This window comes from Hippopotamus amphibius, chromosome 13 (assembly GCF_030028045.1).
Source record: "Hippopotamus amphibius kiboko isolate mHipAmp2 chromosome 13, mHipAmp2.hap2, whole genome shotgun sequence".
Taxonomy (NCBI): domain Eukaryota; kingdom Metazoa; phylum Chordata; class Mammalia; order Artiodactyla; family Hippopotamidae; genus Hippopotamus; species Hippopotamus amphibius.
The window spans coordinates 1,584,523-1,611,415 of NC_080198.1; the positions used below are offsets into that span (position 1 = coordinate 1,584,523).

A 26,893-nucleotide genomic window follows, 5' to 3' on the forward strand; every position below is an offset into this window, starting at 1 on the left:
TCTCTCACGCTAACCGCTACGGGCTGTCAGCACTGCTTCCAGGCAGGCGCTGACACGCGCGTCCCCGGAACCGTCCTAAAAGCCCTGAGAGTTGACGAGGGCTGGCGACACACTGGCTCTGATCACACCCCGCTTCCAGCTGCAGCAGTGTAGACTCATAGAGCACTGGCCCGGCTCCCACCATGGCAGGGGCCGCATCCTGGAGCAGACCCCAAACCTGGACACTCCCCGCTGCTGCCGCCTCTCCCCGGCCCACCCTTCCCATCCCAGGGCCTGGCACCCCGCTGCCCCTCCTGAGCCCCCCACCCTGCGCCTGAGCCCCCTGCAGACTTGGGGGACATCTGCCTGCAGGACCTCGGGTGCCGCTGGGGGGGGGGGGGGCCGCAAGATGGGCGGGAACTCCCCACCCCCACAGGCAGTGGACGGGGCCTCCCTGCACCCGTTAGGGCCCCGGCCCCGGCTCTGCTCACCACCCAGCAGTGATAGATAGTTTGTGAAATACCCCGAGTTTGCGGTTGACCAGAATTCTGAAATAATTCCATTGAGACCGGAATTCATGCAATGCTCTGTATCCTGATGTGGTAAAGAAGGCAGCCCCGCGGGGGGGGGGCGAGGGGATGTGAAGGCCAAGGACGGTGAGGCAGCCTCCAGGCCCTGCAGCAGGGGCTCCCCCCGCCCCTCCCTCGCCCACGGGCTCCGGAAGGCCCATCTGACAGGCGCGGAACCCTGATAAGCGCCACCTGACCAGGAGGCCCCAGGCAGAGAGACTCAAGCACAAATTGTCAACAGCCTCCCCCTGCCCCTGCCACAGGGCAGCAGGGGCAGGTGGGGGGCACGCAGGGAAAGGAGAGCCAGACGGGGCCTTGGCCAGAGCAGGCGGGAGGGCGGCCCAGCCTACCCCACCCCTGGGCCTCGGCCTGGCTGCCAGGCCCGGACAGCCCGGTTCCCTGCCGAGCTGGCCCTCCCTGTGCAGGGGAAGGGGTGGGAGCCTGCGGAGACCCCCTCAGCCTGGAAGCGGCCCGTGGCTGGGTTGACACCTGAGCCTTCATGCCCAGCACCGGGGCCTCAGGCCACCAGGGGCTCCCCCAGGCCCTGCCAGCTCCTCCGCCGATGTGCTGGGAGAGGATGGGGGCTTCTCCTTGGCTGGGTTCCCCTCCCAGTGCTGAAGAACACCCCTCCACCTCGGCAGCTGGGCAAGGACCCCACGTCCGGACTTGGCAGGAGGAGGGCAGGCCCGGGGTGGCTCTGGGGTCACCACATTTGGGGCCTCCCTCACACCGGTCGACAGATTCAGGCCGGTGACACCTTCTCTCCTTGCCGGGAAAGCAGAAGCCTGAGCGCAGCCCAGTGGGTTTTCTACAAAGCAAACACATTTGCTGAACAGGCCTCCCAGTCCTCTGAGACCAGGAGCATCCCCCTCTCGAGTGGAAAAGAAAGAATAAAACCTTGTCTCTGAAGAAATGATGGTACTAGCCAATCAGACACGGCAAACTGAAGGCCCACGGGTATATTTAGCTTGCTACATGGGTAACTGGGTTTCCATCTTTAAATCTCTGAGTCCACTCTTAAGTTGTATTTCCAGCTTTGTTTGGGAAGCTCTGAGTCCCAGGCCTCACCTCAAACTTTTAGAGAATATCTTCTGACTTTTAAATGTGGAAAACGAATTCAACTTTCATAATGATAACATTCTGCAAGAAAAGAAAGCACACCTGTGGCCCTCTGCAAGGCAACGCCCCAGATGCCAGGCTACTCACAGCCACTGGTGTCGTGAGGGTGCAAAACCAGCCTGGGTGACACCTTCTGAGCATCTTCTGAGCAGCCCTGGGCACCTGCGAGGCAGGCCCCATCCCAGGCCTTGGGAGGTTAGCGTGGGATGGTGGACAGAGACAGATCATTAAAGAGCAGTGGAACAGTGCGAACATTCCTGCGCTGGTACGGAGAGCCTCCTGAGGAATTCACAAGGAATGCCTAACAAAGTTTTCTCCTGGAAGGGAGGTTGGCAACTGGGGGTTGGTAGGAAGGTGGGAGCTTCCACTTTTCCTTTCTACTCTTCTGATCTGTTTGAATGTTTACCAGGAACAGGTATTACTTTTATAGTTTTTAAAACACAGGATACATTTTTTAATGAATCTGAATGCAAACCAATGCAGTGATACTGTTACAACACTGTAGCTCAAACGTACAGAAAGTCCAGCTAGGCAGTAACGGTCTCCATCTAGGAGAGAGGAAGAGAGTGGCATTAAGCCTTGCCAGGGGCAATGCTGGCGGCTGGGTTTTAGGGAACGAAGAGGAGTTTTTCCAGGCAGACACGGAGGGAAGCGTCCCTGCAGACCAAGGAAATCAGTGGCTGCTGTGGTCAGCCACCAGATAAGGTTTTGTGGAGTTTATGGAGGGGAGGACTTCAGCTGGAGCTTGACGGATAGAGAGGATTGGAATGAGAGAGCGATCAAGCTGGTGGGCACAGCCCAAGCCTGGACACAGAGGGAGGAGTGAGCCTGGCACTCGTCAGAGGCTGTGGGCTCTACCTGCTATCTAGGAAGGCCATCTCCCGGACCACCTATTCCAGCACTGCAGGGACTGCAGCCTGAGGACTTCCCTGGGTCCCCACAGAACCTGGCCCAGAGCTGCCACCCAGAGTCCAGGAGGCCGCCTCAGGCACCCTGCCCAGGTGTGTCTGCAGGCTCTCAGGGGAGCCTGGGGTGGTGGCATTGGTTATTGCAAAGGCCTGAGTGATGTGGCATGACCAGGCCCCAACTGAGAGCCAGTCACTGGGCCTGAATCCTACTGGGACCTGTGCTCACCACTCGGGACTGTGAGCTGACTTTCCCTACCCTCCAGGTTGCAGGTAGGAGCCTCCACCCACGGGGCAGCTGTGAGGGCCCAGGGTATGAGGGTCTGAGTTCTCATCGCAGGACCTCGCTGGGGACAGGCACCCAGTAGAACTGCTGACACGTACCCGCCACCCACTCCCCTACGAGCTCCGCCACCATCAGCTCGTTCAGGCCGCACAGAGGCCTGCGCAGTAGCTCCAGTGACAATCCCAGGTGACAGGCGGGGAACCAAGGCAGACAGAGCTGCACACAGCTGGGAGTGTGAGAGAGGGCCTGGCTGTCAGCAGCTCACCTGTCGGGCAGGCACCACGCTGCCTCACCCTCCAAAGCAGAACCCGCCCCCCACCCCCCAACAGAGCTCCTCGGGGCACAGGCCCCTGACAGGCAAAACACCCACCGCCGGCACAACCTGCGCGGCCTCTGTGCTCTGGGCTGTGCGGCCCCCCTGCGGGGACACGTGTGGATTTCCTGGGTGGGGGTGCCCTCTGGTGGCAATGAGGGCACAGTCCCCGTCGGCCTCGGAGGGTCTTTAGAGCAAAGCGGGGCGCGTCCAGCCCGTGCCAACCTCGCTCACCACACAGGGGCAGGGCCGAAACCAAGGCCCTGAAGACGCAGCAGTGACGCTTCCCAGAGGCCCAGAACACGCCTGTGGAAGAACGACAGGAAGCCAGACGGGTGCCCAGCGGCCTGGGGGCGAAGCGGGACTCCAGCATGTCCTGAGCGCCCACGGTGCGCTCTGCACGTATGCTGTCCCATGAGCCCTAGTAAAGAGAAGCTTACGTGAGGCCCTAGTTAAAGACACTAAGGAAGACTGTTAGCAAGGGGCGCCCTACAACAGGGGCCTGCAGTAGGAGAGTGACGGCACCTAACCCCAACACAAGGCATTCACAGGAAAAGGGAATTTACAGCCTCGGAGCAGGTGGGGCCGTGGATGGAAGATGACTAAGAGGAAACACCGGGGGACGGGGGCTCTGGCTACACCAGCCTCACAGGAGCCTCGCTGAAGGCAATCCGACAGCAGCTGCGGAGGGCGAGGACCCGATCCGGTATCCACGGTGGGGGAGTCCAGCCAGACTGACCTAGTAGGATTCTTGCTGAAATTGGACAGTGCAGAGAGGAACACCGAGGCCCGAAAGTCAGGGCCTAGGTGAGAAGAGGGGTCAGAGGAGCCCGACTAGAATGTGGTCACGGAGAGAGTCCTTGTCGCCCCACAGCAGTCCTGGGAGTCCCCCATCCTATGTTTCAGACCCCAGGCTCTGAAGCCAGGTTCCCAGAGAACTGCCCGTGTCCCCAGGGCGCAGGGGAGTGTGGCACATGACAAAAGGGACTCCGTTCCCCTCTGCATGGCAGCTGAGTCAGAGGGTGTTTGGCCAACAGTCGACTCCCCCTTCGCAGAGGTGCCAGGTGCTCCCATCCCTCAATGTTCCCGTAACAATAGACCCCACGCAGGGCTCACTGTCGGCACCCCCAGCTCACGTGAGCCTCACACCAACGGTGACGCTCAGCGTTGGGAATGACTATTACCCCAGCTTACACACAGGGACATCAAAGCACAGGGCAGTTCAGTGCCTTGCCCTTGGTCACACGTCTAGGTGAGGGCTAAGCCAGCAATTGACCCTGGCAGCCTCCCTAGATAGGGGCTCGCTGCCATCTCACCCCCTCCCTACTCTGGTTTGTCCCTCCTCTAATTGAGTTTCAAATGAAACTTTGTATCCCTGCACTAGTGCAAAACCAGTTTCACTTGCCTAAGTAAAAAGTAACTGTAAAGAGATACTGTGTTGCCGGGTATCAGACTCCCTTTCTCCAGAGACCCCACCCCACGAGTCAGTGTTTCTCTCGTCACCCAAGCACCGCACCCCCAGACGCTCCTTCCCAACAGCAGGCACGGCTGCTCTCTGGGGACTCCGACACTTCAGAGCAGCCCGGAGCTTTGCAGAGGGGACCCTGTCTTGGGCCAGATGAGGTGCAGCTCCTAGCGCTGGGCATTCTGCAAGTCCCTGCCACCAGCCTGGCCCCTGACCTGCCTGATGGTCGTGTGGGCCCAGAAGGCTGCTTCTTCTCCCTGGGGTCCTGTTCTCACTGGAAATGGAAGTGAGTTACACCCCAGGTCTACAGTAGGGACTCAACAGACACAAACTGCACAAAGCAGGGGGGACACCCCTGAGGAGGGGCATATCGTGGGCGTCCTGGAAAAGCCTGTGAGCTGCCAGGCCCCCCAGCAAGAAACAGAGTGAGCTCTAGAGCCAAGTGGACACACACGTGTGGAAACACACCACATACTTCACCAGGTGCACACACACCTGCACCGTGGGCCCTGGGCAAGGCCATGTCTCTGGGTACCTGTGTCCACGTCTGTCAGATCAGAGCCCTGCGGCAGGGCCGCTGTCCGTGCCAGGCCCACAGGCGGCAGCTCTGGGACCTGAATAACAGGTGGGCCACGCACCGAGAACCACAGGACGGCCACAAGGGGCCAGGCTTTCAAGACCAGCTCTGCCAGGCCAGCAGTTCACAAGCCTAGAAAGGTCCCCTACATCCTCCCCTGACCCCCCCCCCCACAAATATGTCACAAGTGCCCTGTCAAGATGCCTGCTCAAACACTTTTCATCCTCATAACACACGTATTACATGGTCTGTGGTCTGAGTCAGGAAATGAGTGGAAAGGACCCAAGTGACCTGTAGAACCAAGACTCAACCCCAGGCAGGTCTGATGCTCCCTCTTTAAACTAGTCCCACTGCTGCCCACAATTTGGCAAAACAAACAAAGCCCTGTGCCTCCTTCCTCCTCAAAAGAGCCTGGTCCAGCATGCATCCCAACGTGTCAGGGCTAGAAGGATCCTCAGATATCAGCTTGTGCAGTAAGACTTCAGGCCCAGGGGGAAGGGACTTGCCCACAGAAAGGGAGTGGGGGCCTCCCCGGAGGGAAGACCTGGAGGCAGGAGGTTCTGCCGCCACCAGTGCCTGGGTGGGTGGGGCAGGGGTGACAGCAGGCGGGAGGCAGCGGGACTTGGGGGGCCCACTCAGCCCTACAGCCACCCCACCATGCTGCCCTTCTCTGAGCCCTGTTTCCTCCTCCCAGGAAGCCTCCCCAACCCTGCAGGCTAACTCCATCTATCACATCACCCTAAGTTCACAGCACTCAGCACTACCTGCAATGATTTATTTCCCAGTTTCTTGTCCTCCTGAAAGTCACAAAGGACTTTGTCTGCTTACTGCACCCCCAGTGCTTAGAACCATGCCTGACCCAGAGCAAGGATCTCTGTGCCATGAATCGCAGCCTGAACGTGCTGCCTCTTCAACTCTGCAGAGAGTGAGCTCCTGGGTTAGGGCGGCCAGCAATTGCTGCACCTCAGAGAGCAGTGCCAAGTGGCCACCTGGGGAATCGGGAAGGCCACCCGGGAGGCAGAGCCCGACGGCATCTCTGCTGGCTTCCCCCACAGAGCTGCAGGAAGGCACGGCCAACTGCTCAGAGATCTCCTTTGAAATCCCCCTTCAGACCTCAGTCCCATCCAGTCCTGCTGTTTGGGACTCCCTCTCTCAGCTGGCCCCTTCCCTCCTGGATCTGAGACCTTTCACTCCCCATGGCCTCCTTCCTTCCCTCCAGCAATGAAAGGGGCTCCTGCCTTCATCAGCTTCAAACAGATCCTTCCGGATTCCACCTCCTGAAAGGAGGGCAAAAAGGGGCCTGGAGCCTGGGCCCCTCCCTCCTCATCACCCCCACCGGCAAATCCTCCAGACAGACCCTGTGACCGCTCCTCTTAACTATGCCCCACTCGGCCTGCTCTTCCCCATCCCCAGTGCAGGGGCTTTCTCTTCACTTCTGTTTCCCTGCACTTGGTTCTGGGCCTGTCACAGTGACCATGGAACCAACGACAGCAGGGACACTGGAGATGTAAAAGGCTGGGCCATGGCAGGGGGAGGACGCCCTCCGCTCTAGCTCAGGTCAGGCCCAGGCCGCAGGGTCCATGTCACCACCCCAGCTGCCCAGGCAGGTGACGGCTGGGTCCCCAGGTCTAGGTTCCGGTCCCCGGCCACTGGGCTCTGGCCTGGCCCCGCCGTCAGGGCAGCAGCCGGCGCAGGGAGGCCGCGGGCCCGGCGCGGGGGCCCTTCCTGTCTGAGCCGCGGCCCCAACCGCTGGCAGCGCTTCCGGCGGGGCTGCGGCCGGGCTGCACTATCAGCTCGGCGCCAGACGCCCGGCCAGGATACTTGTGGTGAAACTGTGAGGGCGCACTCGGCCCTCTGGGGTTTCTCCGTGTCAGCCTCCAAGACAAACGGCGGGGGAGACTGACACCCGGCCCTCTTCTTCAGCCACCTTTTCCTCCCTCTCACCACCCGTGGCCGTGGGGCAGCTCGAGGCCCGGCCGTGGAGCAGCCAGGATGGACGAGGGGGCTGGACAGCGGGGTCGGATGATGGGCTGGACGGCGGGTTCGAATGATGAGCTGGACGGCGGGGTCGGATGATGGGCTGGACGGCGGGTTCGAATGATGCGCCGGACGGCAGGCTGGCCTGGGTGTCCGGACCGTTAGTGGCCCAGGACAGCCCACTCCGCACCGTGGGCCCAGGGAGAAGGCTGGTCCGGGGCCAGTGGACGTGTCTGTGTCTGGGGCACCTCGCCGTGCACCACGGGCCGGGCCAGTCCACCCTCGCCCCGGGCTTAGGAGGGGGAACCAGGCCCCGCTGGGCACTGGGGAATCCAGGACCAGGGAAGCGCAGGGCGGCCCGCGCCCCAGTGCTGGGGATGCGCGGAGCTGGGGCGGCAGGCGCACAGGCCTCGCCCGGGCCCCGCTGGGGTGATGGACGAGGTCCTGGCTCCGGCCGGCCCAGCGCAGCTCTGGTCCAGGGAGGGCGGCCGCTCCCGGCCAGCGCCCCTAGGTGGCGCCACCGCCGGAGCCCTCGCCTTCACTGTGGGTGCGGCCTTGCGCATGCGCGGCTCCCCGCAGGCCTTCTGCGCCCGCGCACTCGGCCCTACTTCCCGGCGCAGCGGTGACGTGTCAGCGGGTTTCCGGGAGTCGCGAGGGCGCGGCCCCCCGGCCCAGCAGAGGGCGCCCGCCGGCACGAGCCCTCGGTGTGTGTCCCGGTTCCTCCTCCCCCGGCTCCACAGGGAGGGCCGTCTCCGAACGGGGCGGGCGGGGAGGCCGGGGGCGAGGCCGAGCGCGGCCCCGAGCGCCCGGCGCTGAGGCCGAGGGAGCGGCCGCGAGGCACCGTCCCCTGCTCCCTCCCGAGGGCGGGCCCGGGCCGCGCAGCCCCGCTCCGTCCTCCGTGCCCGCCCGCGCCCCTCCGTCTCCTCTCCCCGGCCCCGCAGCCTGCGGCCGCACGGGGGGCCTCGCCTCGGTCCCGGCCCGCCCGCCCGCAGCCCTCACGCCGGCGACCCGCTCCGAAACCGCGCAGCCTCCCCCCGGTCCACCCGCGGCCCGAGTCCGCGCGGTCCGGCTCGCTCACGCCGCGGCCGGCGTCCCGGGGCCCCACCGCGCCACGCCCTGCCCGGCAGCCGGACCCGCAGCCGTCTCCAGGCCGGGCGGCCCCCGCCCGCCACGCGCACGCCGGGCCTGCCCGCTGAGCTTCAGGCCCGAGGACCCGGCTCCCTCGGACGGTCCCAGCCGGAGGGCTCAGGCACAGCCCCTCGCCGGGTCTGACGCGGGCCTCGTGCAGACTTGCCCACGTCGGGGGAGTGGTCCAGCCGTCCCGCCACCCTCCCCACCAGGTCCAAGCCACCAACTGCGCGCCATGCGCTCATCTGAACATCTAGCGGATAACCCAAGGGTGAGCCTACCAGACAAAACCTCTGCCCTATCAGGGCTGGTCCAGTGATCGCACACTGGACCGTGTGGAGGACAGGTACAGCGTAGCGCAAGCGGGCACAACAGGATGGGTCCCAGAGGCCATGGAAGCCTCCCTGGGCGGTACTTAAGCTTTCCCTGAAGGATGCGCAGGACTGAACGAGGTGAGGATGAGGCGTCCACCCCAGACCGAGGGGAGAGTCCATCACTCAGCAGCCGATTCCCCCCATAAATCTTTCCACTCCCCCTGTGTCCCTCCACCACCCCCCTGGCCCATGCGTGCACCTTCTGCCTGGATTACAACAGGGTCTTGGGTTTTCTCCCACATCTACTTACAGCCTTCAGCTCATTCTCAGCCACAATCCAAGCTAAGCGTGTCTCTCATGCACTGGTCAGTCTTCCCTTGATTTCAGGGTACAGCCAAAAGCCTAGGCAGACTTATACAGCCCTGTCTTGTCTGGGCTCTTCCAGCACTGCAGCCCTAAGTCACACACTTTATACCCCCCTCTCCGGAGTCCCTTCAGGTCCTCAAGCCCTGGCCTGCCCCAGGGCCTTGGCACATGCTGTGCCACTTCCTCAGGGAAACTTTCCCCAACTCCCATCCCCGTCCAGTGCTCTCCTGTATTTACCATCAGAGGACCCTGTCCCTCTTCCTCACATGGTCTGTCAGTTTGTGGCTATGAATCTGTGGTCGTGGGACTGTCTGTTCTCCATGAGAGCCATCTCTGCTCCACTCATTGTTTCCTTAATGCCCAGAGGAGCCCATGACACAAGCACGCTGTTCTGGGACCTTACCTAGGCCACTTTACCTTTGTGGCATCAGTGTTCTGATATGTAAAATGTAACTGATACTTGCTGTGCAAACTTGCTCTCAGGACCAAGTCCATTACTTAATGGATAAAAAACACTTGATAAAAGGACTATTCCCAAAGTTTAGAAGTAAGTTATGAGAGACTTTCAACAGAACAAAACAAATATTCACAGTTCCAGCTTTATTTTCATTGGTCACATGCACTTTAAAAAACATACACACGCTTGTAAAATATCCAAACATCAGGAATTAGAAGGGCACAAAACTAAGGGCTTACAGGTGGAAAGAATATCTTAGGCTTCAGAACAAACAACCAACTCAAAAATTTCTTTGTTCAAAACACAAAGATACTTTGTTTTTAATGACATTTAAGTTTTTGGGTTTTTTTTTTTCTTTTAAACATTTTAGGGACAAAAACTAAGCTTCTTGTGTTGCCTGAGGCAGAGTGTGGCTTCTCTCTTCCTTGAAGGCCTTTTGTGAAATACAAAAGCCAGCATTTGCTGGCCTCGATGTTCACCACGCCCCCCTGCCCTCTGGAGGTGCAGGGCTACAGGGCATCCAGGATGTGGTCGATCTTGGTGACCAGCTCCTGGCGCTTTCCCGAGATGAGCTTCTCGTTCTCGACGTACGTGTCTTTCTTGAGCTTGCCAGCCACCAGCCGCTCGGCCTCCACCGCTGACTTCAGCACCAGCTCCTTGACCTGCGTGTCCAGTTTCTGCATTTCGCTCACCTGGCCGAGGCAAGAGCAGGGCAGGGCTCGAGTGTCCTCCCCACCCCCGCCCCACAGGCCCAGCACCTTCTGGGGCTGAGGGGCTGCTGTGGAGGGAGAGGCCAGCTTCACCCCCTCCAAGGCCTGTTCCTTCAAGCTCTGGCCACTGTGATCCAGGCCTTCACCACCCCCAGCCCCAGCTGTGGAAGAGACTGTAAGGACTGAGTGAGAAAATACGCGAGACCCCCACAGCACGGTGCTGGGCACACACGGGCACTCAGTAAACATTCGTTCTCTTCTCTCCCGCTGCCAAACTGGGTCAGGACTCAGGCAAAGACCAGCGACGGGGGTGGGCGACTCCCCTGTTAATCACCCACTGGGTGTCAGGCTGAGGCCTGTTACAGTTACACCCATTCAACACTCAACAAGTACTCGTGAGCCATGGCGCCAGGCACCACTCTGCGCTCTGGAAACAGCAGTAGACAGACGAGGCATCTCGCCCTCGGGAAGCTGACACACAATAAATACTTAAGCAGGTGAAGACACAGCTTCAGGAAGGGGCACACGGAGACGGCGGTCGGGGGCTCAGAGGGACACCCCGGGGCGCTCAGCCCCCCAGGGAACGGGCACTCATGCAGCAGGTCCCAGGCTGGGTTCCCAGCACCTCACAGGCACTAACTCATTTCTCACAGCCACTACGAGCTCTGTAAGGACTAACAGCCCCCCCGTTTTAGAGACGAGGAAACTGAGGCACACAAGGTAGGTAACTTGCCCAGGTTCACAAAGTCTGAATCAGCTCCAGGATTCAAACCTGCGATCCTAAGTCTGGGCGCCTCTCCCTGCAGCCCGAGCAGCCCGGAGCCTCGTCCAGCCTGGCCTCCAGGAGAGGAAGCAGCTGCTGTCACACTGGCCATGTGGACAGACAGCGCTGTGGAGGCCAGCAGTGCTTCCTCCAAATCCAGCTCACAACCAAGGCCCCAGGGGTTGGCACCACCCGACACGGCCACGACTAGGTGCACTCGCCCCACAGGCCAGCGGCGAGCAAGGCCACGTGGGGTGAGGCAGGAACCAGCCGGGTGACTTGGCGACGGCAGGCACTTACTTTATCGCACAGGTCAGAGCCCTCGGTCTTCAGCCTGGACTGCAGCAGCGCCACCTCGCTGGTCAAGGCCTTATGCTCTGTCTCCAGGCTCTTCTTGCCACTGTTGAGGGTGGACACGTCCCGGGACTGTTTGTACCTATTGACCGTCTCATCAAAGTGACGGTAGAGACCTAGTCTCTTGTTGACCAGAGTCAAGACCTGCTCTGTGATGCAGGCCACCTTCATCCTGGCTTCTGCAGCCGGATCCTGGGGGAGAGACACTGTGTGTGACAACACCCCAGGCCTGAGCCCACTCCAACCTTCTCCCAGGGAGCACCCACCACGAGCGTGCAAACAAAAGAGCCATCTTCTTGGAAAGTCAGGGAATCACACTCTCACACACTGATTCTGGAACAGTTCAGTAGTGGGCAGGACGGGACAGGAAGATGAAGCAGACGTGCACATCAAAGTCCAGCAGGACAGACAGACGGTGTGAAAGGGATACTAGTGGTAGTGAGGTGCTGAGGGAGGAGAAATTCAGCTCGGGCCGCGGAGGGCTTCCAGGACGTTTACTCTGTCTCCCTCCTTTACAGCGCCTAAAGGATGACGCCCAAGCTCCTCAGCCAGCCATGGCCCTTCAGATGCGGGTCTACGCACTCCCCAGAACCTCTCCCCAGGGGTCTGCCACAGAAGCCGGGCAGGCTTAAAGGCTGAATCCTGTCTGCAGAAGGTTGATTTGGCCCACAATTAGTTTTTTTTTCCTCAGCAAATTATCAAAGCTTTAAAGTAGAGATGTGTACATAGGAAACCGGTCGAATAAACGATGACCTATCCATACAATAGAGTCTGCTGCAGCTATAAAAAGTAGATAATAACGAAGAAAGCTCTCTTGAACTGACATGAGTGATTTTCAGGATACATTTGTTAAGTGAAAAAAACAAAGTGAAAAAGTAGATATACTGTTGCTACCTTCTGTGTACAAAAGAAGAAGAAAATAAGAATTAAATACCTGCCTATTTTTGAAAAATAAATCAGAAAGGCTACCTAGGGGACGGATGAAATCGTTCCCGACGAGGCAGGGTGGAAAAGGGTGGAGGAAACCACAGTGTGTTCAAGTTCTCGATTTAGAACTTCGTTCACGTTTTACAGGATCACACCCAGCACTGAACATCACCCGTGACAGAGGAGGAGAGCAGAACAAGATTCAAGCGTAAGCGAGGCTGACTACCTTTCAGAAGAGCGACACAGCAAGGAGGAACGGAGCAGCTACCTTGGGAGCGCAGCACTCGGATGCTGGAGTCGCAATCCAAGGATAGAAAGAACTGCTGACAAACCTGGTGCTCTACTGGTGGTTCGGTGTTTATAGCGCTCTGAGTGCAGCAACTGTGGAACTATTTTGCTATGTTTATAGACTTCAGCAAGCAAACACACGGGTGCTGGATCCAGGCAGAGAACCCTGAGGTGTTACACTGGAATGGACGGCGTCAGTACTAATTTGTACTGCAAGCTGCACATGTGTGTATCTCCCGGCTCGGTCTGCTGAAAGGGCTCCAAGGCAGGGACCACAACCAGCTCCCAGATCCTGGTCTCCGGGTGCCACTCAGCACTGAAACGAGCCAGAGCTCCTTGGAGAAAGGACAAGATATGCCCGAAACATGCTGCTGCCCCCAGCAATGAGGAAGCGCTCAAAAATAAGACGCAGACAGGAAGATAGTCAGACCTGGGACACTCCGAGCATCACGATGAACAGCACAGTGGGCAGCAATCCAATAACACAACACGCGAATCCACAGACACAGCGACCCGAACAGCCACCCACTCAGCCAACAAGAAAAGCTCTTGCTCACAGCTGAAAGGCAGCTAGTAACAGACTGAGGCAAGAATCAGTAATAAATCTCTAACTGCTGGGTGAATGTATGTGACACGTATATATACCCTCCAACAGATTATATATCAATTGCTAAGAGAAAAATATTAACTTTACGGAGAAGAAACCAGGCAGACACCAACTCAACCAAGGAGTCAACATCACCAGCCCTGGACCAGCCGACATCAGGGGTCTCCCGACGGGACGCAGTGCAGACACAGCACTGTATCATGTTCTTGCCAAAAACGCAGAGTCTGACTTTTCAGGGAGAAACGTAAGAAACCTAAACCACAGATGAAGGCTGAGGAATGTTCCAGGTTAAAGGAGACTAAGGAACTATGACAACTAAGTGCAACGCAGCATCCTCACCTGAGTTCTGAAGTATGCGAAGCAGCTGCTACAGAAGCCACCCCCGGGGCCATCAGCAAAACCTGGACCCGGGCCGCGTGCTGCCTGTCATTACAGCATCGCGTCCCCGCCTCTGGTCGCCACGCTCTGGCTGTGCGAGACGGTGCCCCTGGCGTCAGGCTGCGCACACGCATACGTGTCCAAGGAAGGTGGGCAACTCACTCTCACATGGCTCAGGAAGATTATTATACAGACAGAGACGCCACATGTTAACTGCTCCATCCAGGTCAAGCGTACACAAGAGTTATTTTTACTATTCTTGCAAAATGTCTAAATGTAGAATTATTTTACAACTCGGGACTTTTTAAATTAATAAAACAGAAGCAGTTTTATCCTCAGAAGACGGGGCTATGTCGTAATAAAATCTAGACTCAGCCCTTCCACACGGCAAGGCTAGCAGCTGCCCCGGCAGCACCCCCACCCCAGCGCAGCCCTGCTGGTCTACGCAACCAGCCGGATCAGCGTCCTTGCTCACACATGCCAACGGCCACGCACAGGCCCCACCGAAAGCCTACCCTGCTGGTTCATAAGCTGCTCCCTCCCGCCAAGTGCCCTTTTCCACCTCTTCTGCCTGTCACTTCCCCGGGAGCCTTCCTGGGCACACATCCTGCCCGCTGTCCTCTCCCCACGGTACTAGCAGCCGAGCAGCCAACTGCCCCCCTTAAGATCGCGCGTCCATGACCAAGCAACAAAAGGAAGGGGTCTCTACGGTAAGGACTGGCCGAGGCCGCGGGCAGGACAGAGGCTTCCAGGCGATGGCGTGTGCTGTGCAGACGGGCGCTGGGAAAGCCAGTCAGGCGCACGCTGCAGGCGGCCGAGTGGGTACCTTTGTGATGGAGAAGTCCAGCCTGACGTAGACAATGACGGTGAAGAACAGGATGTAGAAGGCGGCCACCACCAGCAGGGGCTCCTGCAGCATGAGCACCTTGTTGAAGGTGTAGTGCACCTGGGGGAGACAGAACACGCGCTGACACACGGGGCCACGTGGACTGGGAAAGCTCAGCATGCCTACACCTGTCCGGGCTGCCCACGCCATCTGCCCCCACCCCACCGCCAGTGGTGGCTGGGCCCAAACCACTGCAGGCAAGAAGGGGGAGAGGGCAAGTCCCCCGCCCCTGCAGCACTCTCCAGGGAGCAGGCACGGAAGGCAGGGCCACAGAGCTCGTACCACGATGTCCTGAATGTGCTGTTCCACCAGGTTTTTCTTGTGGGCCACGATCACGGGGCGGCCAAACGTGTCCAGGTAGGTGTAATGCAGCTCGTCGGGGGCTCGGCTGATCTCATAGGGACTGTCCACTTGGATGTTTCTGGAGGCAGATGGCGTGAAACTGAGCCTCAGACAAACTGCACAACCAACTAGGTGAGGCTTCCAAGGCCTGGGGGGTCTTCCAGGGTCACAAGTTCTCCTCCACTCTGCTCCCCTCCCGTCACAGGGAACAGCCGACCCCCTGAGACTGCGGACCCACTGCCAGAAAGCCCTGAGGAGGAGCATGTCTGTCGCCATGCCAAGGGCAGGTGCCCCGTGAGTGTCCACCGGTTTCTGCCAGCTGAATTCCTGGCAATGCTGTGGCTCTGTCCTTTCCCAAGCCTGGGTCTTCAGCTTAGGTCACTACTTGATGAGATCCCTGACCCTTCCAGATTACTTCCTTTCTGCTTAAACTGGCCAAAGACAGCTCCCTCAGTCTGTAACCACAGAACCCGATACACCATCTGAGGACCACCCGTGTTCTGAACCTCCTGTATTGAGCCCAGGACAATACAAAGCCATCTCCGCTATCCCTGCCCCTTCCAGGAGCTCACCCCACGGCCACCCAGCAGCCTCAACTCTGCGTTCTTTCCTTTTGCCAGTCACCCCATCGGACTAAGGCCATCACTCTGGCCTGCTGTGAATCCTGCCCCTGTCACACAAAGGACTGTGTTGGGATAGCTCATAAGTAAATCTTGTGCCCTGAGTCAAACGGCTCAGTTTCAGCTCCGCCAGATGCCCCTCCTCTGCACCCTGGACCCAGCATCCCCAAGGTACCAAGAGGGCACCACCAGGAAGGGGGACGGGAAGGGAAGTCACACGCACTTGGCCCCTTCAGGCAGGATGATCTTCACAGTCAGAGAGTCTATCACTTGCTCATCAAACACGTGGTCCACAAGCCTCATCTTCAGTGCATACTGGTCTCCTGGAGGGTCAAGCAGACACAGCTGTGACTGGTTTTGTGTCTTTCCAGTAAGTAAAGTACTAGAATTTAGGCCCTGAATGTCACAAAAGGAGACACCAGCCACCACTGACTGTGTGCCTTTCGTGAAAGAGCACACCAGCTGAGTCTCGCTGAAGGGAGCGACCTGAGCCTGATCAGGCTCGAGACAGCTGACAGAGGGCTAGAGGTACGGAAGCCAGAGGCGTGAGCTGGCCTGCACGCTGACCTGCATTCAGCAAGGTCCGGACTGTGGGCTGTACAACAAACAGTTCTCCAACAAGTGAACTGTGAGGGAAACAGAGGGCGGAGGAAAACTGTAGGTTAACAGAGGCTGATGAGTCCACTTTTTTGAAAAACTCAGAACAAGAGGAGAGTGTGTATCCAGAGACGTACAGGTGGGTGACAAAACCATGAAGAAACCCAAGAGAGTGGCTCCCCAAAGTCAGGACAGTGATTCACGGAGCCTGCTGAGTGGCTGGCAAATTTCAGTTTCTTGACCTGAATGATGGTTACCAGGTGTTCCTCTTATCATAATTTACTGAGCTACATACACATTTGTTTTGTGTGACTTTCTGTATTTTGTTTTGTATTAAAAAGATTTTAAAAAGAAAGACTTGAAAATATGACAAAATGTTTATAACCAGTAGTTCTGGGTGTCTGTGTAAAAGCGCTTACTGTTCTCTGAATTTTTCAAATATCTGAAATCTAAAGCATTTAAGCAGTTCCTTCGTATGACAAAACTGGGGGTAAGAAGTTTTTTACTGTCCTATGTGAACTGATCACCATTTGCAGGTATCACTTTTACAATAATAATTTGTACCCACCCATGAAAAGTTGTTCCTAATATCCCAGCCTTCCTAAGAATGACAGGAGAATACCTTCTCCCCATCTAAAAGAACTGGCTATGATCACTCACTCTCACACACACACACACACACACCCCACCACCACCACCACCACCACCACCACCAAAACAAACCCACAGGAAACTAAAGACAAAGACAGTTTTTCCCTTTTCTATTCTCTAACTATTGAAGACTGACCCAAATTATAGAGGTACTCATAGCTTGGGAGGTTGTAGCCAACGATGTAATGGGTCTTCCACCCGCCAAAAAGAGGAAAGCGAGGTCGGATTTCCATCTCTACGGAGTCATCCAAAATAAGGAGGTGGCTGGTGGAAACATTGCCAATCTCATCCCGGTAATACACGTCCTGTGCAGCGGCAGGAAGGATGGTCTGCAGGAGAGTGAACAGACCTTCTGAAGACTTCAGAAACCGACTCAGAGGAAGTGAGCCTAAGTCCAGGGAAGACCTCCTGCACCAAGCACTTCATCACAGTACTACTTCATTGAAGTCTCCAAACTGTAAACAACCTGAGGAAAGTGTAACCTCCCCCCCAAAGGCTTCAAAATGTCTAGATATCACATCTGTTTCTCAATCAAGGCTGGTAAATAGCCAAATTCTTCTAAACAGTAAGTAACAGACTCATAAATACCTTTGCAAATGCTAAAGACTTAATTTAAAGGTAAAAATCATCTGTAAGTTATTTTGCAGGAAATAAGACTAAAAATGGAAGAAATCACATCAAACCACTAGGTGCTTTATGGTTTATTTATGAAAGGGGTTTCTCCACCTAATATTTTTAACTTATTTTTTTTAAATTTTTACTTATTTAGTTATTTTTTAATTATTTACTTCCAAAGCTGTAAGGAAGCGTATTTTGATAATCGAGGGGAAAATGTAATGCCTTTGTTCGCACAGTGAGCCCTTCTGTGACTCGTAAGTACATGAAAACCCTTATAAGACTTCATTTATAAGACAAAAAAGATACAAAACTGTATATGCAATATGATCAAATGTTTTTTTTTAAAAAGTGTTATAAAAGAAAGAAAATATATAAGAGTGTCAGCAATACTAGGATCTGGGTCTGTTTTTCCTTTTTCCATTATTCAAATTTTCTTTAAAAAACATATTTACTTATATAAATGGGGGCCTTTTTTTTCTGGCCTTGCTGCTAAGTCCCTGGACCAGGGATTGAACCCACGCCACAGCAGTGAACATGCCGAGTCCTGACCACCGGACCACCAGGGAACTCCCGGGGGCCTTTTATTTTCTTAACATTCTGTTGGTTCTAACACCGACACTCAGCTACTTGACACCAGTCAGTCCCAATGACTGTCCATAATGAGCTACTTTCAAAAAGCAAAAGAAAGCACAGATGTGATAGTCACAGTTCCCCCCTCCCCGTGTCCAAGCCCAACACTCCATACCTTAAAAGAACGGATGGAGGAGATTCCGCTATCTGGCTGTCTCTGGTAATCATAGCGCGAAAAAGGCCCCTTCAGCACAGCCCCCGTGTGCTTCAGGTCCACGTTTTCTTCCACAGCAATATTGCCCCAGTGGGAGACCTCAATGACCCGAGTCATGCTGGGGATGGTCAGGAAAGGGCTGTTGTTCTCGGAATGTACTTTAAAAGTGTCCTGGAGAGGAAAGAGACGTGCAGCCGAGGTTGTGGTGACAGATGAGTCAACACTAGCTTAAAGTGAACTGGAAACGACCTATCCACCAGCACCAGAACGGTTATACAGCGACACGTCTGATGGAGGCAACAGAACGGTTAAATTAAGATGTCTCTAATGCAATGACAAGGGACCAGTCATGATATATTATTCATTGGAAAGACAGAATACACAAAGCTGTTTTAGGTTCCAACATAAACATCATTTGTTTTAAAAACAAAATTGTCTACACTTCACTTATTATTTTATAGCAACTATGTGAGAAAAAGAAAACTGTAACTACGAAATGCATATAAGATCTAATGAAGACATAATCTCTCACCAATGAGCTAACAAATAACTCAAAACTGAGGGAGACACATAGCATTACTGAATTTTTCTAACCTGGAGAAAATTCATCTGGAAAAGTTCACAAAAGAGACTGCTCAGCATCACTAATCATCAGGGAGATGCAAATCAAAACCACAGTGAGATAGCACCTCACACCTGTCTGAATGGCTGTCATCAAAAAGATAACAAATAACAAGTGTCAGTGAGGATGTGGAGAATAAGGAACCCTCGTGCACTGCTGGTGCGAATGTAAACTAGGGCAGCCACGATGAAAACAATATGGAGAGTCCTTAAAAAATTAAAAATACAACTACTATATGACCCAGAAATTCTACTCCTGGGTATGTATCCAAACAAAATGCAAAACACTACTTAGAAAAGATATATGCACCCCAAGGTTCATAACAGCACCATTTACAATAGCCAAGATACAGAAGCAACCTGAGTGCCTATCAGTAGGTGAATGGACAAGGAGGACGTGAGATGAATACACACACAGTGGAACACTACTCAGTCATAAAAAGAATGAAATCTTGCCATTTGTGACAACGTGGATGGATCTAGAGGGCATTATGCTAAGTGAAATAAGTCAGACGGAGAAAGACAAATACTATGTGATTTCACGTATGTGTGGAATTTAAAAAACAAGACAGATGAACAAACCAAACAGAAACAGAGTTATAGATGCAGAGAACAATCAGCTGGTTGCCAGAGGGGACGGGGGGTCAGGGGAGGAGAGAAGCAGGTGAGGGACATCGAGAGGTACAACCTTCCAGCTGCAAATACACGAGACAAGTATGAGATGTGCAGTGCGGGGAACAGTCAGTAACTAACTACGCAGTATCCTCGCACGGTGACACATCCTCACTGGACTTTCCGTGGTGGTCATTTTGAAATGCAGAGAAATATCGAACCCGTATGTTGTGTAACAGGAACTAACGTACTGTTGTAGGTCAGTTATACTTCGAAAACCAAAAACCAAACAAACTCATAGAAAAAGGTCAGCTCTGTGGCCACCAGAGGTGGGGGCCGGAGGGAGGGGGAGCAGGATGAGGGTGGTCAAAGGCACAAAGCTCCAGCTATGACACGAGTAAGCGCCAGGAGTGTGCGGCACAGCACGAGAAGCGCAGCCACGTCGCTGTACGTCACAGGTGCACCTCCAGACGGCAAATCCTAGTCCTCACACTGAGGACTTCCTGCCATTGTTTCTCTTTCTTTAATTTTTTTTATTTCACAGCCCCTTGTCCCATATAATTTATATGTGAAGCACCAAAACTGGAGCCAAAGTCTGAACAGGTATCTATTTCTTTAACCCTGTATCTGTCTATAAGGATGAATGTGCACTAAGCTCCTGTGCAGATCAGTTCAGGATGTAAGTCAACTTGTTGTGCTGCACACCCTGAACTCATGCAGGGCTGGATGTCAGTGTAATCTCCTTAAAACTGGAAAGAAAAAAGGAAAAGGACAAAAGGACCAGAAAAACACCTTTCTTCCCCAAAAGTCCAAGAAACGGACAAGTTAAGGTATATTTTAATTCTTATAGCTCTTGTTGTTTCATTCATTCACTCTATGACTAGATTTTCAAAAGTTCAGCTTAGTTCTCAATCGTATTTGATAGCATTTAATGCCAGTACTGGCACAGGTACGGGAAACTGGCAGTTTCATAGTGCTAGTGCCATAATACATTGGCTAAATTTCCTGAAAAAGCATTTGGCGATACACAGCAAGAGACCTTTAAATGTTCATATGCTTTGATTTGAAAACTTGTACTTCAGAAAATCTGCCCTGAGAGTATGGAGCAGAGAAGAGAGCAAGCAAGGACGGCGGAGGCCTCGTGGTGACGGCTTGATAACCACTGAGTCTCAGCGACAGACGGGTGTGAACTTACGATGCTGCACGCTATGCTTCTCCATGTCTTACATCTTCCGTACTAACAACGTCTTTGTCAAGTCTTGTTTGCCTTCAAGGCCCAGCCCTAGGCTCAGGAACACAGCCGGGAGCTAGCCCGGCAGCCCAGCTCGCATCTTCCCACCTCCGGACCTTCGTCCCTCCCCATCGCCTCTACCCAGAATGCCTCGTTTCCTTCTCCCCCAAGTCCCACGTCCTGCAAAAAGTCTTCCTCAAGCCCCAGGGACTCACTTCTCAGCAGGTTAAAATTTGGGGGATGACCTCATATAGCACTTTGGATGCCCCCCCAAGCCCCTCAAGGCCCACCTGACTGTAGGCTGGGATGTCGCGGAAAGGTCCGTAATCCAGGAGGTCCTCGGAGCGCGTGGGATTCCCCAGCTTGGTGTAGCTCTCCACGTTTCGGGAGGCGAGCTTCACACGCATGGTCTGTGTCTTGGTCGGGTAGGGAGAGTAGAAATAATGGTTCCCCTCAAACACCACAAACTGTTTCTCCGACTGGGTGATCTGGGTTGGATACGGCTGAAGCACATGGGTGTACACAGCTTCCACAATGACTGAAACCTTAGCTCCGGGATCAAGAGCAACCGGGAGCTTGACGGTGAAGAATTTCCCGCTGGAGGAAGAAAGGAGAAACCATTAGGAGAGATCAAGAAACCAAAGAGAGAACAGCAGCTCACAGTCACAGCGGAATGCTGTACCAAGATAAAAGCAGTCACCTCTACAAGATTACCTGCAACCCATTAATTTAAGCCTTTCAAGACAGATGTCTAGAGACTTACCTCGTTGCCTAGTGGTTAAGGTTCTGGGCCTTCACTGCTGTGGCCTGGGTTCAACCCCTGGTTGGGGAAGATCCCACCAGCTGTGCGGTATGGCCAAAGAAACAAAAAACAAACAAACAAAATGTCTGGATGTTCATCTCAAGGTTGTTTATAAAAGAGTGTAAAACAACCCAAATGTCCAACAATAGGATAATGGTGGAAAACATTCCAGCAGAGCCACACAATGGAATGTTGGCAGCCACTCAAAAGACACTTAGAGGTGTGTATACACACACACACACAAATAAAAGATTTCCACATACAATGTAAACAACAGAAATCAGCTTATAAATGACATAGTATGATTCCATTTTAAAATGTGTACATTGCCAAATGTCCCTGTGGGGGAAGGGCAGGGGGAGGCTGCTTCTTTAGCTCATGGAAGAACCACTGAGTTAAAAACTTCTCTTCTCGGACTTCCTAGGTGGCGCAGTGGTAAAGAATCCCCCTGCCAATGCAGGGGACACGGGTTCGAGCTCTGCCCTGGGAAGATTCCACATGCCATGGAGCAACTAAGCCCGTGAGCCACAAAACAAAAACAAAAAAAAACTTCTCTTCTCCCCACATCATTCATTCAACAAATACTTCAGTGCCTAACACATCCAATGCACAATACTGATAATGGTTAAAGGTGGGCAAGGGGATATACAGGAGTTCTTTTTACAATTCTTCCTGCTTTTTATGTGTGTTTGAAAAATATCCTTATTAAAGTGTTTTAAAATAAATAACAAGTGCCAGGCCCCATGCTACGTACTGAGGTTAAAGCAGAGAACAAGGCAAGTTCAAACCCAGCCTTCATGTTCAAAGAGCGCAGTCTACCTGCTGTGAAAAAGCATCACTTTCCGTGCCCCAAAGGCTGGTGTGGAGGTGCGGTAAGGCTGTCCATCCCTTGGAAGCAGGAAGGTAGTCAAGCAGCGGTGGGAGGATGTCTGCTGTGGCAAAGAGCCTGCAGGTCCAACCTACCATTTCCGTGTGTTTGCTGGGGAACCCTACCCCGCATGCGCTAGAGGCCTGAGCTGGCATGGGAGTGAAGCACACTGCCGCTCTCAGGGGGTCCAACCTCAGCACCAGCAGTCAGGAAGCACATCATAAACGGGTCCAGGCAGCCTGCCGCTTGCTACCACACACTCTACTAACTGAAACAGCCTCCAACACACTGGGCGTGTTCTAAACGACTCTACTAGTTATGACTGCAACCCCGATGTGACAACCTACAACCAGAGGAGGCAAGACAGGCACAGCTACTCTGACTGTTACCTTACCTTTTACCCTTAATTTTGGTTTCTCGTACTTCCAGAGTGTTCTCTTCCTCATCCTCTCCCTTCACCTGTAACAGGACAAAGGAAGTTATTCTTTTTTGTCTCTTAGCCTCTAAATTTTGAGTCAACAATTAACTAACTGCCTCGGAATGTCCACATTAAAGTATTCAAACTACAAGAACTTTGTAAAGATTAAATTCTCGTCTCAATAACAAATTTTCAACTGAAATACAAAAACGCTGTCAAAAGACCTACTTTTGCACTGAATAAGCTGTATAACATGCTCTATAAAATCATAATATTTTCCTGATCAAATACACACATACAAATTAAAATTATACTTCCAAGTAAACTTTACACTTCCAAGTATAAAGGCTGGAGAGGCTTCTTTCTGGATGTTCTCTTCTTCATTTAGTCCAACAGGCACACGCATAGAAAAACCCAGGGTTATTCACTGTTGTAGTGGAAACGTCTCATGCATAACCAAAACTGATTTTCCTTGCACAAAATAAAGGCCACTGCATGGCACACTGCCTTATTCCTATCCTTCACTGCAACCGGATATGCAACCAGGAGAAGGATGCCAACTCCAGCAGGCTACAAGGTCCTCTGAGAAAGAGTAGGCATCTTGAATGAGATGGTAGAGCAGATTAGAAGGGAAAAACTTACACACACCACTGATCTCTTTGCCAACCCAACCACCACCAAAAGAAAAAAAAATTTAAGACCACCTTTTAGGACTGGAGCAGTGATTCACAATAGGGTATACAAAGCTATAATGAGAAAGTTATTTGTAATATTTTAAAAAGCCTAAAAGTTATCATACAATCATCCTCAACAAAGTTGTACAGCCTAATAAAAACAACAAATTTCACTACGTTGACTAGACTCTTATCACGGTGGGAACCTTCTAGGATACTTGTGCTTACCAGGAACTCTCACTGTTCAGTTATATGTTGATTTATCTTAAGAAATATTCACTACCACTTACAAATGTTTGCTAGACTCACTATCTAAGCTAATAAAAGATTAGAGAGACAACATATTTCAAATACAGGATGCAAATGAAACATAATAAGATGGGTCTTTGGTAGTAAAAAGACAAGGAACCACTGGCTCCTAGTCAATAATCACCACGGTCCCCTCCACCAGTTCCTAAAATTCTACATGTAGGGTTGCAGATAATTCACTGAAAAAATTTATAGCAACCTCACCAAAGCCTCCCAGTCAGTTGCTGGAAAATACACATCTTCTTGGTTAAGTTCATCACCCAGTTATGCGTCCCATTCGGATAGGGGTAGAAGGGAGCATATACACCCATTTAATGGTCTCTCTCTTGGACTACAAATCAAAAAATGATTCTGAATAAATCTGGTGATGGGACTACAGGTTTTATACCCCAACAGAACCCTACGTCACACCATTTAGGACAGGAGAGGGAATGTCCTACATTGAAGAACACACACAAAGTCTGAAACAAACTAACCTACGCTCTCGCTCTGTATTCCACGGCGTGTACGAGGTTAAACTAAACCTCCCAGACGACCGTCCTCACCCGCAGTAACAGTACATCTCAGAGGGCTGTTACCAGCGTTAAATGAGAAAGTACTTAAAATACCTACCACGGTACCCGACACAAGGTAAATGATCAAAAAGACCCAAGGACAGTAACCCAGCTTGTAAGCGCTCTGCAATCTCTGGCATGGTGGCCAGATAGCTTCTGCTGTGGTCTTGTTACACTGTGGCAACCTCACTAAAGGAGAACTAGCTTTTACAAAAGAATGGGATTTGACACTCAGATGACGTTTTGATCCATCCTTCCACAAACCTTTAAGTAAACCTGCGTGTTTCATCACGGAGGAAGCACGAAAGAGAGCAGGAGTCATTCCGGCAGGATGGTCTCTATAAAGGCAACTTCGTAGCTCCGAATTCAGCAGTGAGGTGTGCTTGGTAGAAACACGAGTATTCTCCCAACCAGTAAGTAGGGAATCGCTAAACAGATGTCGTGTGATGCGAACAGGAACAAGAGGCAGGCCTCCGTACAGGCACGTCCCCTCTGTTCCCAAGGCCAGCACTGTTCCCTGCGGGGCGGGAACACGGCCCCTGGAGCGCCCGGGAGCCCCTCACCGCTCGGCCGTGAGCACCGGACCCGGGGCCCCTCTCCCGCGCCGGGTGCCAGACTCACTTCAAGGCGACGTCGTGGGGAGCGTTCGTTCGCACCCCGAGAGCTGCGCTATGCTAGGAGCGCTTGCAAACGCTGACACGCCCGGGAGCGGGGGACCCGCGCCACGTGCGGCCTTGCTGACGCGTCCCGGGCCCCCGCCGCCCCCGGCCCCGGCCCCCGGCGCCGCTCACCTGCACGCCGAGGTACGCCAGCCGGGCCTCCAGCTCGGGCTCCAGCGCCAGCAGGAAGGAGGCGACGCGGGCCGAGGCGCCGCCGCCCGTGTGCGCCAGGGCCACCTCGGCCGTCACCTTGGCCAGGTGGCTGCTCAGGTCCACCGTGCGCTTTACGTCCTCGTTGACCAGCGGCGGCGCCTCGGCGGACGCGCGGCCCGGCGCCGGGGCCCAGGCCGCGGTCAGCAGCAGCAGCAGCAGCAGCGGCAGCGGCGGCGGCAGCAGGCGGGCAGCGGGCACCTCCATGGCCGTGACGGAGCCGAGCCGCCGACGCCCGCCCGCCCGCGCGCGCGCGCCCCGCGTCCGCCACGGCGCAGCAGCCCATTGGGCCCGCCGGCGCCGCAAGATGGCGGCGCCCGGGGCCGAGGCCCCCGTCTCCGTGGCGACGGGCGGCCCGCCGAGCGCCTGCCTGCGTGCGTGCGTGCGCGCGCCGGCCGGCCTGGCCTCCCCGGAAGGCGTACCCCGCGGTGACCCCGACCGAGGCGGGGAGGGGGAGCGCGGGCCGCGTCTGCCCCCAGGAAGCGCTGCTGGGGCGTGAGCCCTACGTGGCTTAGAAAGTACGGCCTGAAAAGTTTCCGGAAGCACGAAGCCACCTCCGTTCCCTGCGTTCATTCGCTCGTTCCCTCCCTCAGGGAGCATTCCCGAGCTTTGCGCTGCACGCCCCTCCGAAGGAGAACATCTTCTCAGCAGAGAACCTAGCTTTGGTGAGGAAGAAGGAGAGGGAGGATGCCTGGTAGACGGGGAGCGGTCTGGGCCGCACGACTGCACAGTCCTTTCGAGGAACGTTCATTGGGTCCCTCCGGGGAGCAGCCCGTCAGCGTGCACCGGACAGCACCAGGGCAGCGCGGGGACGAGACCCACCAAGGCCAGACTCGCTCTCCTAGAAGCTGGCATCTGAAGGCAGCAACTGCCCCTGAACACTGCAGAACCGATTCATGTGCGCTGGGAGGCCGCGGAGCTGGCGGGGCTGTGGCTCGCACCCCCAGCTCCTCCGCGTCTGCTTCTTCAGAGCCTCCCTTGACTCTGGGAGCACAAGCTCTTCTCAAAAACAGAGGAGGAAGGAACTCATTCTACCAGGCCGTCGTTACCCTGATATCAAAACCAGACAAAGACATCACAAATGAAAAAAAACAAAAGTCGATTAGTGGGATACACTATAATAAAATAAAAATGAAAGAGAAATGAAGGTTCCCAGATAAACAAAAATTGAGAGAATTTGTTGCTAGCTGACCTGCATTCCAAAAAATAATAAAGGGAATCTTTCAGGCTAAAAAGAAATGACACTAGACAGTAACGTGGTTGCAAACAGGGGGAAAAAAAAAAAAAAAAAGAGCACCAGTCAAGGTAACTACATGGGGGCATATAAAAGACAACATAATGGTACTTTTTGTTTGTAGTTTGTTTTTTTATTGTATCTGTTTTAAAGGACAACTGTATAGGTAACTCCCTGGCCGTCCAGTGGTTGGGACTCGGCGATTTCACTGCTGGGCCCAGGTTGGATCCCTGGTCTGAGAACTAGGATCCCACAAGCAAGTGGCACAGCCAAGAAAAAAAAAGACAACTGAATAAAGCATTAATTATACACATGATGTGGATACAAGTGCAAAGGCTTGATGTTACTGTTTGCTTTGCTTTGTGTCGTCCAGAGTGAATGTCATTCATAACATTAAGGACGATATTAGACAATTTCAGTGTTCAACAGAAAAACGGGGTGAGGTTTCCTTACCTCATTTCTTCCACAAGGCAATAACATCTGTGCATTTGCACACCTGGCTTAACAGACCTTGTGTATTTACCAAGGACAGAATCGGCATCTTTCGTGGGTCCTGGACTGTGATGAGGATGTAAACTCTGACTCAGACATGCCCTTAACTACCATTCCCCCCCCCCCCATTAAGGTGCTAACTCATCACCCCTATGGAAACTGGTACCAGATACAAAGCAGTTCTTTGCATTTTAGAGAGAAGTCTCCTGAAGCCCTGGAATGCATCTGA

The 26,893-nt window shown here is 54.1% G+C and overlaps 1 protein-coding gene across 1 annotated transcript; it reads right to left on the minus strand.

The window, feature by feature from the left end:
• Positions 1-9,583: 9,583 nt before the first annotated feature.
• RPN1 (ribophorin I) lies at positions 9,584-25,526 on the minus strand. The gene is made up of 10 exons (XM_057704711.1): positions 24,861-25,526; positions 22,509-22,573; positions 20,735-21,041; positions 17,942-18,151; positions 16,715-16,907; positions 15,554-15,653; positions 14,651-14,789; positions 14,309-14,428; positions 11,229-11,474; positions 9,584-10,147 (listed from the first exon to the last, which is right to left on the minus strand). The coding sequence occupies exons 1-10, from the start codon at positions 25,509-25,511 to the stop codon at positions 9,965-9,967; spliced, it is 2,214 nt and encodes a 737-aa protein (XP_057560694.1). The 5' UTR covers positions 25,512-25,526; the 3' UTR covers positions 9,584-9,964.
• Positions 25,527-26,893: the final 1,367 nt, after the last annotated feature.